The sequence below is a fragment of the Oryzias latipes genome, chromosome 1, assembly GCF_053564925.1.
Source record: "Oryzias latipes strain Hd-rR chromosome 1, Olatipes_Hd-rR_3.1".
Classification (NCBI taxonomy): domain Eukaryota; kingdom Metazoa; phylum Chordata; class Actinopteri; order Beloniformes; family Adrianichthyidae; genus Oryzias; species Oryzias latipes.
In genome coordinates this window covers 42,682,502-42,698,655 of record NC_136237.1, presented here as the reverse complement: position 1 = coordinate 42,698,655, position 16,154 = coordinate 42,682,502, and the positions used below count along the sequence as shown (strand labels likewise).

Genomic DNA, 16,154 nt, shown 5'->3' with positions numbered 1-16,154 from the left:
GTTCTGCAGATAAGGAACCGGCCTTCCAAAGAAGGCCATGATCCAACCTTTGAGCAGCAGCGGTGACCTCACACTAACACGGAAACACAGATCAGATCACCAACGACGTTCTTTCAGGGAACCTTTATTTAAACAGGCAGGTCAGTCCAGAGCCAACCCCCCCCCCCCCCCCCCCTCCTGTCCCACATCAACCAAGGACGCACACAAACGCGAGCGCTAACGTGTCACAGATATCACAAATAAAAAATGAATTTTGAATGCTCTAAAGACCCTTTTGCCTTCATATAAAACAAATAAACTGCAACAGAAATCCTTTGGGGTCATTTCTTTCCCTTTGACGCCAGAAACAAGAAAACAGGCAGAAACTTTATTACAGCAACAAAAATCCTCCTGTCAGCAAACAAAAGACTTCATTTTATGTTTTGGAAATGAAAATATTCTCTGTTCAATTAAAAATGCAGTTTACAGAAAAGTTCAGTCACCTGAGCTCTAAAGCTGAAAAACGTCAAACAAAACCCTCCATAGATCAGCACTGGACCCGCCAACAGGGGGCGCTGGTGTTCTGGTGCTGGTCGGACATCAGACCCGTTCTCCTGCATTCAGCTGAAGCCCATAAGCAGAAATCCATCAAACCTTCAGCAGAACAAAAACGGGGCTTAAGGAAACAGCAGAATCCCATCAGATTTTCAGAATAAAAGTTCTGAGGGGTTCTGCTTCCACCAACCGGTTCAGAACCACAGGAGCAGCGAAGCATCAGAACCAGGTCCATGACGGAGGCTGCAGGAGCGGCGTGGTGTCCCGTTTCTGCAGCAGAACCTCCTCTGGAAGGCGCTGGCCGACCCGCTTCTCTAAGTTCTGACCGAAAACGAACAAACCGAGTCGGTTGTTGGGAGTAAACAGAACTTTGAGGAAGACGCTGTCAGAACAGAACGCTTCTTTTGGTTTTTACTGAAATAAATGAAAGACGAACGTTTGACGGAAACCGCAGAAGATTATTCTCTGCATTTTGGGGTGTGGCTGTGGGCGTGATGCCACGGCCGTGGCCGTTGGCGTACGGATGTGGCCGTGCGGCCGTGGGCGTGCAGGCGTTGGCGTGCAGGCGTTGGCGTGCAGGCGTTGGCGTGCAGGCGTTGGCGTGCGGGGGGCAGTGTGGATGTCTGCTGAAGAATGTCATCGCTCAGAGGAAGCGGGGAACACGCTGCGGTTTGAGGTTTGGATCTCTCCATGAACTTCAGCCAAACACAGGAGGATGTTTGGTCTGACGGGAACATCTGGACGACCTTCGTCTCCATGGAGACCTTCTGCTAAAACTGACCTTCTCTTCTGTCTGATTGTCCGTTGGCGAGGCGTTCACCTCCTCCTCACAACAAACATTTTTTCTGGGTTTTTACTCCCAGAAGATGTTGGTGATGTCAGAGTCCAGGCTGAAGATCCAAAACACCAGCGGCGCCGAGATCAGCACAAATGACCAGGACACGCCCCTCAGCGACTGGCGCAGCTTCAGCATCACGGCCCCGACTACGCCGCCGCCTGACCTCTGCAGCTCCTCCTCCTCCTCGTGTTCCTTTGAGGGACAGAAGGAACCGGGAGGTTAGACCAGAGGAGCGCGGAACAACCTGAAGACGCTGGAAGCTCCTCCCACCTGCATCTGGCTTCCTGGTTCGATGTAGTTCCTCGCCAAGAACTTTAGCGCCTCGTCCATCAAGATGACAGGAAGCGACAGCTTCAGGACCACCACCCACTGAGTCCAGGAGAGGGGCCGGATCTGGAAGACCACCTGCAGACACGCCCCCGCGTCAGGACCGCATACGCCACAGAGCGCGGCGTCTGTGGTTCTGCGGGGTTCTTACCGGGAGGGGGTCCACATACAGAATGAGGAAGTGCAGCGCCATGGACAGGCAGATGGCCCCCACCAGCCAGGGGTTGGCCCAGGGGGGCATTTTCAGCAGGGACTGGTTCTCTGACAGACTGAAACAGAAACAGAAGAGAAGACGTTTCTGAGCGGCGCCGTCACAAAGCGCTGAGTCATGTGACCACAGCAGGATGAGCTCGTTTCCAAAGCAGCTTTGGTGAACAGACGAGCTCCTCCAGGTTCTGGTCCTGGGGGAACCACTACACCGGACCAGGGGGGGTTCAAAGACCTCCTGCAGAAACTCCAGCACCACCTTCAGGAGACCTGGAGACTTTCCGTTCATCACATGTGGAGCGGACGACCTCTGATCGGGGATCACAGGTTCGATTCTTGCCCATGTGTCAGTGTCCATGGATAAGACCCCCCCCCCCCCCCCCCCCCCCCCCGTGTCTCTGGTGGAAGGTTGGCGCCAGTGTGTTAACAGATGGAAGGGACTGTGACTATACAAGTTTGAGCCATTACCCAGAATGCATCACTTCCAACAGGTTCTGTGCAACTAAACTCCCAGAGGTTCCTTAAACTGGAGAACCTGAACCGTGGGCGGGTCTGTTTGGGAACCTGACCCGGCGGTACCTCACCTGTTCAGGGCGTTGCACATCTCTATGGTGACCAGCACAGACAGCGCCATGGTCATGGGGTACGGAGACTCAAAGACCGAACACTGGACGCCGGCAAACTCAGCGTGGCCTTCACTGCACTGCAGGTAATGAGACTGCGGGCACAGAGGAGGTACAATCCTAATTAGGGGAAGTCAAAACCTGCCTAAATCCTGTAGAAGAAACAGAGATGATCACCAGCTGGTAGAAGGACACTTTAGGTCCATCATGCGCCGCCATGAACCACCAGGCAGCGGCTCCTACGGTGGCTCCTCCCACATAACCTGCAGACAAACACGTTTTTTTCTGTGTTTCAAGGTCTTTCTTTCATAGTAAAAAAATAAATAAAATCAGAAAAATGTATAAAAAAAGTGCAACAGGGTTCTGGTTTTGTGTTTTTGGTTCACATACATTTTTCTGCTTCCTAGGGTTTCTTTTATGCAGATGATGCTCAACTATACGTCAACCCCAGGCTAAACAACTAACTTTTTGTTTTAGCTTTAATTTTATGAGCACTGACATTTTTAAACTTCAATCAGTTTCTGTAAAAATGTATTTGTATCAACTTCCTGTGAAGAGGATCAGAACTTCCTGTCCCAAAGTCTAAACCAGCGCAGGTCCTTAACATCAGACCGTCACCAAACTCTGATCATGTCCCCTTCCTCTTTGACTTTCATGAATTATTGTTTACATATTTACATTTTTCCTTATTCAAGGGAAACATCTGTTGTTTGGTTATGAAAAGTAATTTCAACAAACTTTGGGATTTAATTTAAACAAAGGAGAAACTTTTAAGAATTTCACATTAAAACGATAAAGTTTTCCCTGAAAAAAATGAAATAAATTGATGTTAGGTCCTGCCTAGAGTAAAATATTCATGATCTATAAATCTCTTATTAGAGGTCAGTCCTACAGTCTATGGTCAGTCCCCCCCCCCATCCACCAGAGGAACCCCCCAGGAGGATGACGAAGGCGGGACTCACATCCGATGATGAGGTAACGGAAGAACAGCCAGTTGGAGATGAGCGGCTCCTTGGGGGAGCGTGGAGGACGCAGCATGATGTCCAGGTCTGGGGGGTTGAAGCCCAGAGCGGTGGCGGGGAAGCCGTCGGTGACCAGGTTGACCCACAGCAGCTGGACCGGGATGAGGGCCTCCGGCATCCCCAGAGCGGCCGTGAGGAAGATGCTGAGGAGGAACAGGCAGGGGCAATGAAACTCCGCCTCTCGCCCGTCAGCTGATGGGTGCTTCCTGCTCAGAGCCACACCCACCACACCACCTCCCCGATGTTGGAGGAGATCAGGTAGCGGATGAACTGCTTCATGTTGTTGTAGATGGCCCGGCCCTCCTCCACGGCCGCCACGATGGTGGAGAAGTTGTCGTCGGCCAGGATCATCTCAGAGGCGGACTTGGCCACGGCCGTTCCACTGCCCATGGCGATGCCGATCTCGGCCTTTTTCAGCGCCGGCGCGTCGTTCACGCCGTCGCCTGTCTGGAAGGTAAGAACAGACGGTTGGATGAAGCCCGAGCTGAGGGGAGGAGCTGGGGGGGAGGAGCAGCCTCACCATGGCGGTGATGTCGCTCAGACTCTGCAGATACTCCACGATGCGGCTCTTGTGGGCGGGCTCCACGCGGGCGAAGCAGCGCACCGTCTGGCAGGCCTGCCGCTGCAGGGCAGGGGGCAGCTCGTCAAACTCTCGGCCCGTCAGGCCCCCCATTATACCTGCCCCCCCCTGCTCCTCCTCCTGCTCTGTGATGATGCCCACCCTCCTGCAGATAGACAGCGCCGTCCCTTTGTTGTCACCTGGAAGGAGGAGGAGCATGGAGGAGGTGAAAGGAGATTAATGGGAATTTTAGAGCAGAGAATTTCTGCAGGGACGCCGTCTGCAGGGACGCCGTCTGCAGGGACGCCGTCTGCAGGGACGCCGTCTGCAGGGACGCCGTCTGCAGGGACGCCGTCTGCAGGACGCCGTCTGCAGGGTGCTGTCTGCAGGGACGCCGTCCGCAGGGACGCCGTCTGCAGGGACGCCGTCTGCAGGGTGCTGTCTGCAGGGACGCCGTCTGCAGGACGCCGTCTGCAGGGACGCCGTCTGCAGGACGCCGTCTGCAGGGACGCCGTCTGCAGGGTGCTGTCTGCAGGGACGCCGTCTGCAGGACGCCGTCTGCAGGGACGCCGTCTGCAGGACGCCGTCCGCAGGGACGCCGTCTGCAGGGTGCTGTCTGCAGGGACGCCGTCTGCAGGACGCCGTCTGCAGGGACGCCGTCTGCAGGGTGCTGTCTGCAGGGACGCCGTCTGCAGGACGCCGTCTGCAGGGACGCCGTCTGCAGGACGCCGTCCGCAGGGACGCCGTCTGCAGGGTGCTGTCTGCAGGGACGCCGTCTGCAGGACGCCGTCTGCAGGGACGCCGTCTGCAGGGTGCTGTCTGCAGGACGCCGTCCGCAGGGACGCCGTCTGCAGGGTGCTGTCTGCAGGGACGACGTCTGCAGGGACGACGTCTGCAGGGACGACGTCCGCAGGGACGCCGTCTGCAGGGACGACGTCTGCAGGGACGACGTCTGCAGGGACGCCGTCCGCAGGGACGCCGTCTGCAGGGACGCCGTCCGCAGGGACGCCGTCTGCAGGGTGCTGTCTGCAGGGACGCCGTCTGCAGGGACGCCGTCCGCAGGGACGCCGTCTGCAGGGTGCCGTCTGCAGGGACGCCGTCTGCAGGGACGCCGTCTGCAGGGACGCCGTCTGCAGGGACGACGTCTGCAGGGACGACGTCCGCAGGGACGCCGTCCGCAGGGACGCCGTCTGCAGGGACGCCGTCTGCAGGGACGACGTCTGCAGGGACGACGTCTGCAGGGACGCCGTCTGCAGGGACGACGTCTGAAGGGACGGCGTCTGCAGGGACGCCGTCTGCAGGGACGCCGTCTGCAGGGACGCCGTCTGCAGGACGCCGTCTGCAGGGTGCTGTCTGCAGGGACGCCGTCTGCATGTTTTTTTAATTTCACTCACATTTCTCTTTCAACTATTTCTGAATCTCAGCACATTTATAGATTTGATTTTGATTTTATGGGGCGACAGTGGCTCAGGTGGTTGAGCGGGATTGGCGGTTCGATCCCCGCTCCCACCAGCCAAAATGTCGTTGTGTCCTTGGGCAAGACACTTCACCCTCCTTGCCTCCAGTGTGGCTCCACTGGTGTGTGAATGTGTATGAATGATCCCGGTGATGGTCAGAGGGGCCGTAGGCGAGAACTGGCAGCCACGCCTCTGTCAGTCTGCCCCAGGGCAGCTGTGGCTACAACTGTAGCTACCATCACCAAGTATGAATGAGGAGTGAATGAATAATGGACACAATGTAAGAACTTTGGGTGTCTTGAAAAGCGCAGAGAAATCCAATCCATTATTATTATTATTATTATTTTCTTCTGATGAAACTAATAAACTGAGATCTGCAAGAATTTTCTGGACTAACTTTAGTGACCTTTCCAATCAAACGAAAAACTTGACCTTCATCCTCTTCATCATCGTTTATATACTAAAGTCACTCAGGAACCGAGCGTGGAACAGAAAATCCTGACGTTCCACCTGTGGAAATATGAGGAACCGCCCTCCAGAGGAACCATGTTTATGCTTCTAGAAACCAACAGAGTGGTTTTATTTTGAAAGAGACAGATTATATTAGGATTAAACCAGACTATGATGATGTAGGGGGGGTCCAGGGGGGCAGAACATGCAGCAGCTCGTCTGGTGAAGGTCACGGAGGACGTTCACCTGTGATCATGATGACCCGGATTCCAGCCTGCCGACACATTCGAACGGCTCCAAGCACCTCCTTCCTGGGGGGGTCCAGCATGCCCACACAGCCCACAAAGGTCAGGTCCGTCTGGGGGAGGACAGGAGGAGCAGGAGTTAGAGAGAGGAGGAGGTTCAGATTCTTGGTTCCATCAGGATCTTCTGAACCTCATAATCCACAAACGTCGCCGAGTTCTCCAAGTTCAGGCTGTTGATGTCGGGGGGCGTGTCCCTGGTCGCCATGGCGAGGCAGCGCAGGGTGTCTCTTCCTGAGGTCCAGTCCCGTACGGTGGACAGCAGCTGCTCGCGCACAGCCATGCTCATGGGCACGCGGGCAGAGCCTTTGACGCGGATGTAGCTGCAGCGCTCCAGGACGCTCTCCGGGGCCCCCTGAGGAGACAACACCACGTCATGAGGTCCGCTCAGGGCCCCCGCGCACGCCATCGCTCGCCGGGGGAGGGGGGCACCTTGACGAACATCTTGGCTCCGGACGGAGAGCGGCTGAGCTTGTTGGTGGAACAGAAGACGGACATGGACTTCCTGTCTCTGGAGAACTCCAGTGTCAGCTCCTTCCTCATCAGCTGCTTGATCACCTGACAGGAAGACAAAGATGGAAGTCCTTTCAAAATAAAAGGATGACTCTGGACACAGAAGATACCATCCCTGTTTACCACACCTTCACAGATGCTACAGGGATCCATGGATCTATAGGTTGGAGTTTCTATACAGTTAAAAGAAAGAAAACTATTTCCTGTTTGATAAAAGAAGGAATTATTTTATTAATCAAAGTCACCATTTGTTCGGCTAATAAAGCTGTGAGCTTCGTGGTACGGCCCGCAGAAGCTACCTACCCTCGCTGCCCCCTTTTAACCCGCCCTCCCTGTCTGAGCAGCTACACGCCCCTCACTCACTCACGAACAGGTCTGCAATATTTTGGGAAAAATCTGCCAAAGGAAAGGTTTTTCTTGACCACGCCCACATTCCTAACATCTCCATATTGTCTGTCAAATAATTTCTTTCAGCTTAAACAATTTCATTATTTACAGTATTCCGCAAAAAAAAAATGCGAGCAACAGGGGGCGCCACTCTTGCTGGCTCGCCACGCGAATGCCGTTCAAGATCGGAATTTTTAACACCAACATTCTTTGCCTCCAACGATGTCTGACAGGAGTTTGAATCTGTAGCTGGTACTGAAGATGGTGACCTGGTTCCAAGGTCAAAGGTCAACTAAACCGTGGACGTGGTTGTAGACTTTAGCGGGCGACGGGTTTGTGACATTTCATAAAGTTCGCTCAGATCAAAGTTTTCTTTTCTCGTCTGTAAAATGTAAAAAATCAAAATGGCCGCCGAGCCATCCCATAATACTTTTACAGCTTCTTCGTGTATTTTGGTTTTGTTGGGGGATTCAGGAATATTTTTTTGAGCCCCGTTCTTTTTGTGTGTGACCCCCCTCCCTGTGATGTCATCAGTGTTTTGGGGGCGGGGGGGGGGGGGGGGGGCGAACGTTGGGGTGAGTTTCTGAGTTTGTGGCGGCGGTGAAATAAAAGCTGCAGTGAAAAGAATCTGGACGGAACGAGGACTCTGCAAAGATCCCGCCCCCTCACTTCCAGAACAGCCGTTTGGGTTCCGGATGAGGTTTGGACGGGTTCTGTTCTCGGGGGAACGTGGCGGCGGCGTGCTCACTCACAGAGCAGCAGGCGGTGGCTCTTTCGGCGCGGCTCAGTCCTCTCAGGTCCGTGTCGAACACGTTCATCTTCTCCACCAGACAGCAGAGGGCGGTCTCCGTCGCCTCGCCCACCTTCTCGAACACGCCCTTGGACTGAACGCACACACACACACACACACACGGGTTAGGGTCAGGCTGACGCGTCTGGGCGTGGCGTCCGCGCTCTCACCTCGTTGTAGTCCAGAGACGAGTCGTTGCAGAGGGCGCAGATGGACGCCATCTCCACCAGACCTTCATACTGGCTGCACTTCACCGCCACGCCGTCCCTGAAGCTGCACAGACGGAGACGCGTCCCGTGAGAGACTGACAGCGGAAGCGGCGGCCGGGGGGCGGGGTTACTGGTTAGAGACACTCACACGTCCCCTTCAGGGGCGTAAGTCGATCCGGTCACGGAGAAGTCGTTCAGGCTGCAGGTTTCTCCGGACACACTGTCTACTATGAACATCTGAACACACACATGCAGACGGTTAGTGCGTTAGAAACAGAGAACTCTCATCCTCTGACGCCAGGAGGAGGAGGAGGAGGAGGAGGAGGAGGAGGAGGAGGAGGAGCACAGAACGGAGCGCCTGGAGTTAGTCTGAAGGCTTCTGAGTGAAGCCGACAGAGACGACCCGACAGCAAACTGGATCTGAAGGTTTCATGTTTCTGTGAACCCTGATGATCCATGATCTTATTGAAGGTTACTAAACAGATCTGGATTGGAGATCAGAAACGTGGTGCTGGTCTGGATCCGCTTGTCACAGCGGAAAGTTGCCGGTTCGAATCCCAGCTCTCTGTCTGCATGTGAGTCTCCTGTGATAGCTGCCAAACACAAAAGTGTTTCTACGTTAGAACTGATGGCGATATGAAAGGAGAAGGTCATTAGTTTGACCTCATTTAGAGACACACACGTTCTCCACGTCCCGCCTTCGTCCCACGCCACTGTTGGAATCAAACGCCGTCGGGTTTTGGACAAACCAAACTTTTAAAACTTTCAGTTTACCTTCAGATTAGGAATTTTAATCTGTTCCTCATTAGTGACAGTCCTTCAGTTCCAACTCATCTCTTTGTGACTCGGCTCTGACTCATCCAGGACTCGTCTGTAAATCAGCAACGTGGCCCTAGATTCATCTGGGACTCGGCTCTAGACGTGGCTCTGGACTTAGGACAGATCTGCCCCCCCCTTGCTGAATGTAATTCTTGAGGGGGGGGTAGTCCTGGGGGCGGGGCTCTATGGGTTACGGTGAGCAGTCGCAGTGCGGCGGTCGTCACACGTCCCACCGTGGAGCTGAGCCGCGTCTCGCCGCCGTCCTCTCGTTTCTTCTGTTGGCGTTTCATTGTTTTGGTCTGTTTCTGTTTCCTGAACTTAAAGATTCTTTGAAACCTTTTTGAGAACTGATAGAATGTGGTCGGAAGACGACCACGGCTACACCGAGGCTCCGCCCACATCTTACCCGGCACACGGACATCTGGTTGGTGGTTAGCGTTCCCGTTTTGTCCGAGCAAATGACAGACGTGCAGCCCAGCGTCTCCACGGACGGCAGGCTGCGGACGATGGCGTTCTTCCGGGCCATCCTCCTGGTGCCCAGAGCCAGGCAGGTGGTGATGACCGCCGGCAGACCTGACGGGGAACAGAGACCGCCTTCATCAGAACCACCTCCGGTTCGGATCCGGCTTCCTCACCATGAACCAGCTCGTCTCGTTGTTACGGCGAATGGGAGACAAACCTTCAGGAATGGCGGCGACAGCCAACGCCACGGCGATCTTGAAGTAGTAGACCGCTCCTCTCAGCCAGCTGCCGCCGTGGACCGGGTCGTTGAAGTGGCCCACATTGATGGCCCACACAGCCACACAGATGACACTGATGACCTGCAGACACACGGCGAGGGCGCCTGGTCATTCCACGTGGACTCGCCTCTGCGTCAGGGTCCACCCGGGCGCCGCCCCTCACCTTGGACAGCTGCTCTCCAAACTGGTCCAGTTTCTGCTGAAGGGGGGTCCGCTCAGGTTCAGTGGCGGCCATCTCATCCCGGATCTTCCCGATCTCGGTCTGTACCCCGGTCGCTATGACGACCCCGATGGCCCGGCCCGCGGCGATGTTGGTACCCTGCAGAGAAAACGGCGGCTCAGAACCGAGAGGACCTTCAAACACAGCCCAGCGTGAGGCCCGGTCCGGTTCAGACAGAGACGTCAGAGGTGGTTCTGAATAAAACATCAGAGGCTGCAGCTCAGACGCCACCTGCTGACTCCACCCCTTCATCTGCTGCTCACACAGCTCCGCCCTCTGACCTTCTGAAGATCTGAGTCCAGAAGCAGCAAACGCACAGAACCGGGTCAGACGTTACGGACCTCCAAGGACCGGACGTCTCTGCAAACATGCCAGTTCACGCGGGCGACACACCTGTGTGCTAAACGAACGGCGCCGTTCACGAACGCCCGAGGCCCGTGAAGAACACGCAGAACACTCACAGAGAACAGCATGTTCTTCTTATCCTGATTGACAGCTCTGGGGTCGGGGACGGGGTCGGTGTGTTTGAGGATGGACACGGACTCCCCCGTCAGAATGGACTGGTCCACCCGGAGCGTGGTGGAGCAGATGGACGTCAGCCTGATGTCCGCCGGGACTTTATCGCCAACTGAGGAGAGAGAACGTCATCAAACGCTCGCCGTCCACCCTGGAAGTGTGGACCTGAATCCTGGTCTTCATCGTTTCAGAGGAAAAACAGACAAAAGGAGGAATGAGGAGAACAGAGAGGAGCTCCTCTCCTCATCCAGGAGGAGCCAGAACCTGAAGAACTTTCCTGGTCCTTTGACTTTCTAATGAAACTTCATTAGATTGCAGATGGATTTGGATTTTAAACAAAACATCTGATAAAAATTAGATTTACATTCTTAAATGTATTCTGTAATTTAATTAAAGATGTTTGTCTTTTTGAGGAGCTTTTAATGATAAAAATAGTATTTCTGTCAATAAAAGTTAAAGTTTTGGTCTTTTAATCACCGCTGATGTAAAACTCTGGAAACCAAATCAAATTTTGAAACAGAAAAATTAAAAATAGATTATTATAGAATCGTGTTAGTAAAGGAATAATAATCATATGGATCCAAATAGATTTAGAAACTTGTGTAGAAACTCCCAAAAGCTGAACCTAAAATCTTCTCATCTTCACATCCATCCTGACGTTCCAGCTGAGCTGCAGAAGCTTCACGCGTCTCAGAACCTAACAGGAAGCTCAGGAAATGAAAATGTCTGCTGGAAAATGTTCATGGAGTTCGCATGAAGGAGCAGAAAGAACCGACTAGAACGTCCAGAACTTTGTCGTCTTCTGCTTCAGAAACGGAAAGGAAAGCTGAACTTCCACTGCAGGTGGAGGTGCGGGTGGAGGTGTAGGTGGAGGTGTAGGAGGAGGTGAAGGTGTAGGAGGTGGTGTAGGTGTAGGTGCAGATGGAGCTGCAGGTGGAGGTGGAGCTGTAGGAGGAGGTGGAGGTGTAGGTGGAGGTGTAGGAGGAGGTGGAGGTGTAGGAGGAGGTGCAGATGGAGCTGCAGGTGGAGGTGGAGCTGTAGGAGGAGGTGGAGGTGTAGGTGGAGGTGTAGGAGGAGGTGGAGGTGTAGTTGGAGGTGTAGGAGGAGGTGGAGGTGTAGGAGGTGGTGTAGGTGTAGGTGCAGATGGTGCTGCAGGTGGAGGTGTAGGTGTAGGAGGAGGTGGAGGTGTAGGTGGAGGTGTAGGAGGAGGTGGAGGTGTAGGTGTAGGTGTAGGAGGAGGTGGAGGTGTAGGTGTAGGTGGAGGTGAAGGTGGAGGTGTAGGAGGAGGTGCAGATGGAGCTGCAGGTGGAGGTGGAGCTGCAGGTGGAGGTGGAGCTGTAGGAGGAGGTGGAGGTGTAGGTGTAAGTGGAGGTGAAGGTGGAGGTGTAGGTGTAGGAGGTGGTGTAGGTGTAGGTGCAGATGGTGCTGCAGGTGTAGGCGGAGGTGTAGGTGGAGGTGTAGGAGGAGGTGGAGGTGTAGGAGGAGGTGTAGGTGTAGGAGGTGGTGTAGGTGCAGATGGTGCTGCAGGTGGAGGTGTAGGTGTAGGAGGAGGTGGAGGTGTAGGTGTTGGTGTAGGAGGAGGTGTAGGTGTAGGAGGAGGTGGAGGTGTAGGTGGAGGTGTAGGAGGAGGTGGAGGTGTAGGAGGAGGTGGAGGTGTAGGTGTAGGTGGAGGTGGAGCTGTAGGAGGAGGTGGAGGTGTAGGTGTACGAGGAGGTGTAGGTGTAGGTGGAGGTGAAGGTGGAGGTGTAGGAGGAGGTGTAGGTGTAGGAGGTGGTGTAGGTGTAGGTGCAGATGGTGCTGCAGGTGTAGGCGGAGGTGTAGGTGTAGGTGGAGGTGTAGGAGGAGGTGGAGGTGTAGGAGGAGGTGTAGGTGTAGGTGCAGATGGTGCTGCAGGTGGAGGTGTAGGTGTAGGAGGAGGTGTAGGTGTAGGTGGAGGTGTAGGAGGAGGTGTAGGTGTAGGAGGTGGTGTAGGTGTAGGTGCAGATGGTGCTGCAGGTGGAGGTGTAGGTGTAGGAGGAGGTGTAGGTGGAGGTGTAGGAGGAGGTGGAGGTGTAGGTGGAGGTGTAGGAGGAGGTGTAGGTGTAGGAGGTGGTGTAGGTGTAGGTGCAGATGGTGCTGCAGGTGGAGGTGTAGGTGTAGGAGGAGGTGTAGGTGGAGGTGTAGGAGGAGGTGGAGGTGTAGGAGGAGGTGTAGGAGGAGGTGAAAGTGTAGGAGGTGGTGTAGGTGCAGGTGGAGAGTCTCTTTGTTGCTGCTGGTCTGACGTAGATCAACAATCAGATTCTTCTCACAGAAACAGTTCAGTTACTGATTTCCCACGACCTTCATACCAACGGAGAGAGAGAAAATACACACGCATACATGCATACACACAAAAAAACACATGAAAACACACGCATATGCATCCACACATGGATGCACACACAACACATGTACAAACAAACATACACACACAAGCCCTCAAAGACACACTAACACACTTTTAGCCCCATTTCCTGCAACTGCAGAGCCTAAAATATCTGAGCGCCCAGAGGGTTTGGAGGTTTCTGCTGGATGTGTTCATGTGTGCAGAAACACACAACCCGCCTTCTGGACGTTCATGTGTGCAGAAACACACAACCCGCCCTCTGGACGTTCATGTGTGCAGAACTGTGCGCGTGTGCGTTCAAACGGGGGGTGGAGGTAAAGCTGCACGTCTTGGCAGAGCTGCACAGAGGAATTCCACCCCAAAGCTGCAGAAGACCTCTGCTTTCCACACACTTGGCTCCGTTTCCTTGGCGACCAGCTGAAGGAGGACAGAACGGCTGCATCCTGGGACGTCATTGGACTCTTTGTTCCCTCCCTACAGGCACCTCTGAGGGATGTTTGAGGGAACGCATGAACTAAAGCTGAAGACCCTCAAGCTTCTCTAAACACTAAAAAATATGACTGACAAAAGTTATTTGATCAAAGCTAAACAAAAAAAAACAGCTGCTGCAACAACAGTGAGAACGGAGTTTGGAACAACGAACCCCTGAAACTGATATTTAGAAGAATTTGGTTTATTCAGGATTAATAAAGCCTGAAATTTGTAAAAAAGTTCAAATAAAATTACATTTTTCCGGTGACATCTGTTAATAATTCCCCAAATTATGAAGCCAAGCAGAAGACTGACCTCTGACCTCATGGAAGTGTGAGTGTGATGTCATCACCTCTCAGCGGCTAAATGATGGAAACGTAAAGATTTAACTCCCAACAAAACCAAAAATGTTTCGGTTTATGGAAAAACTAACTTTTCTGTTTTTAAACAAAAACCCAAACTTGTTTTTAAAAAGATTACTTTTTGAGGAAATCGATGTTTGAACCCCAAACCGGTGGAGATCATAGATGACTCACCCAAAGGCCCAATGGCTGTTGTTGGCCCCCCTCCCCTCCCCCCAAAGCCAAAAACATCTCTGAGGATTCGACAGCATTCAGGAAAACGGGAATCTCACCAGCAACCTCCACGATGTCTCCGGGAACGATGTCCCGGGCTCGGATCCTCTGGACGCTCTTCTTGTCCTGCCGGTACACCTTCCCCATCTCAGGCTCGTACTCCTTCAAAGCCTCAATGGCGTTTTCTGCGTTCCGCTCCTGAGGAGAGTCACAGCACGGAGAACCTCAGGAGAACCTTCCAAACCCTCCCAGAGAACATGGACGTGTTCTGGTGTCAGATAGGAACCCTTCATTATAGGGGGGTTCTTTATTTGTAGGAATGTTAGAGGTGGGGGGGAACCCTCGTAGACACAACAGAGAACCTTTGGGAAAATGTTCCCGCAGGAACATCTTCCCAAAGCTTGCTGAGGGGGCTCCTTACCTGCCACACCCCCACGATGGCGTTAGCGATGAGGATGAGGAGGATGACGAAGGGTTCAACGAAGGCTGTGATGGTGCCTTCGCCTTCTTCAAACCACGCCAGCGTCTACGGAGCAGAGAACATCGGGTCAGGGTCAGAGGTCGTGTTAGGGGGGGGGGTACGCTGGTTCTGATCCGCTGGATTCCTCACAAAGGAGATGCAGGCGGCCAGCAGCAGAATCCGGACCAGCAGGTCCTCGAACTGCTCCAGGATCAGCTCCCACAGAGACTTTCCTGCATGGGGAGGGAAACCAGCCGCAGCTCAGAACCCCCCACAACCGTTTTACTGCTTTTTATGAAAAAAAAAAATACATCCTTCATGTCATCAAAGAACAAACTTTCTGACAGGAAACGGGGATCAGATGTTCTAACAAAATAAAAGCCTGAACCAAAACATGCATTTAGTGACGTCAGAAACGTTTTGCTCTTTTCAACAATCAGACGAGGACTGACCTTCTTCTGCTGGAAGCTCTGGAGAGAAAATGACAAGCAAAGGAGAAAAAAGAGAGATTATTGCACGATTGTGAGCAAATTCAACACAGAAACCTGTCAAAATAACCGCTTGGTTTACCCAAACCCCACATCCCTACAGACAAACGGCCGTTGGATTGAAATAGAAACGCTACCGTTGGGCCCCCATTGGTCCCGGTTCTTCTTCAGCTGCTCACAGCTCAGACCTGTGGATTCGTTCACGCCGAAGAAGCACAACACCTCCTCCACGGTTTTGGTGTGAGCGTTGTCCATCCCTGTGGAGAAGAGCATGCTTTTAAACTGAAAGTCCCACACTTCCTGTCCCGTGGTGAAACGTGTGAGCAGATGTTCTCCAACAGGTCCAGCATCAGCTGATGCTCCTGGAGGTCAACTGCTGTCATGGAAAGTTCAGTGGATGTTCGGGGAGGGGGGAGGGGGGCTCTTTTCTTTTTTTTTGGGGGGGGGGGGGTTGTTTAGTATAAACATTAAACATTGTGAAATCTTTTTTTGCTCCGAGTGTCTCGATTAAAAAAAATCAATTGATTTATTTTATCAAGAAGAAAGAGGGGTGAGGCGTTCAAAGACGCTGGGAAATGAGCCTTTTGATGAGTCTTAAACAGGTAAAGGCGCAGATCGCACCTGTGCGTGATCACACCTGTAACTGCGCATGTCAGTCTCTGCCCTTACTGCATCCAATTCCCACAGACTCCCGTCATCATCCACGCCCGTTCGATCCCCGTTAACGACTAGAACGGTTCTGTTCTCGGCTGGACGTGGGTCCGGGCTCCACGGAACCCGAACCGCACACAGTAACCGGGTTACACAATCAGAGCTAGCGGTTAGCCCACGACGAGGGGGGCGGGCGGGGAGCTAACGCTAATCCTCCGGGATGAACGGGCCACCTACCGGAGATCGGTGTCCGTCCGTCGGGTCCGCTCGCTGTCAGGAAGGCGGGTTGAATCACAGCAGCATCGGTTTCAGACCCGATTCCTCCCGAAGATGCGACGGACGTTTTCCGCAGAGCCTCTTCGTTAATCCCGTTAGTTAGTAATAAACACGATAAACTAACAAACGTGACTCCTCTGCGTCCAAAAAACCTGAAGCGCGTTCTTCCGGAAAAAAAGAGAGTTTTAAGGCAAAGGTTCTTCTCTCAGCGCTTATTCATGCTGTTTTATTACAGTTCATCCTGTCAGCTGCGCGCGCAGTCAGCGTGAAATCCACCGACGCCAAACATAACTTCCGGTCATGTCAAAATAAAAGCATCCGCAAATGAGACGATAAAGGAAAATAATACCTTCGT

The 16,154-nt window shown here is 53.3% G+C and overlaps 2 protein-coding genes across 2 annotated transcripts; both read right to left on the bottom strand.

Moving 5' to 3' along the window:
- Positions 1–108: 108 nt before the first annotated feature.
- si:dkey-28b4.8 (sarcoplasmic/endoplasmic reticulum calcium ATPase 2) lies at positions 109–16,095 on the bottom strand. The gene is made up of 24 exons (XM_023953930.2): positions 15,761–16,095; positions 15,010–15,129; positions 14,837–14,854; positions 14,535–14,617; positions 14,346–14,450; positions 13,984–14,122; positions 10,459–10,625; positions 9,941–10,096; positions 9,717–9,858; positions 9,444–9,610; positions 8,367–8,455; positions 8,180–8,282; positions 7,972–8,103; positions 6,752–6,877; positions 6,453–6,674; positions 6,264–6,375; positions 4,072–4,310; positions 3,778–3,998; positions 3,492–3,694; positions 2,707–2,792; positions 2,491–2,624; positions 1,851–1,968; positions 1,643–1,777; positions 109–1,564 (listed from the first exon to the last, which is right to left on the bottom strand). The coding sequence occupies exons 2-24, from the start codon at positions 15,125–15,127 to the stop codon at positions 1,388–1,390; spliced, it is 3,192 nt and encodes a 1,063-aa protein (XP_023809698.1). The 5' UTR covers positions 15,128–15,129; positions 15,761–16,095; the 3' UTR covers positions 109–1,387.
- LOC144992450 (uncharacterized) lies at positions 11,108–12,783 on the bottom strand (the record flags this gene model as incomplete). The annotated part of the gene is made up of 1 exon (XM_078948750.1): positions 11,108–12,783. A coding segment is annotated over one exon (1,530 nt), but the record flags the coding sequence as incomplete, so codon positions are not given.
- Positions 16,096–16,154: the final 59 nt, after the last annotated feature.

What these genes read in the sequence shown, in the direction of transcription:
- si:dkey-28b4.8 (XM_023953930.2), bottom strand. Translation starts at nt 15,127, where the DNA reads ATGGACAACGCTCACACCAAAACCGTGGAGGAGGTGTTGTGCTTCTTC. An exon ending in TTGGAGAGCAGCTGTCCAAG is followed by an intron (nt 9,859 to 9,940) that starts GTGAGGGGCGGC and finishes GTGTGTCTGCAG; the next exon opens with GTCATCAGTGTCATCTGTGT. An exon ending in CGACGTTTGTGGATTATGAG is followed by an intron (nt 6,376 to 6,452) that starts GTTCAGAAGATC and finishes GTCCTCCCCCAG; the next exon opens with ACGGACCTGACCTTTGTGGG.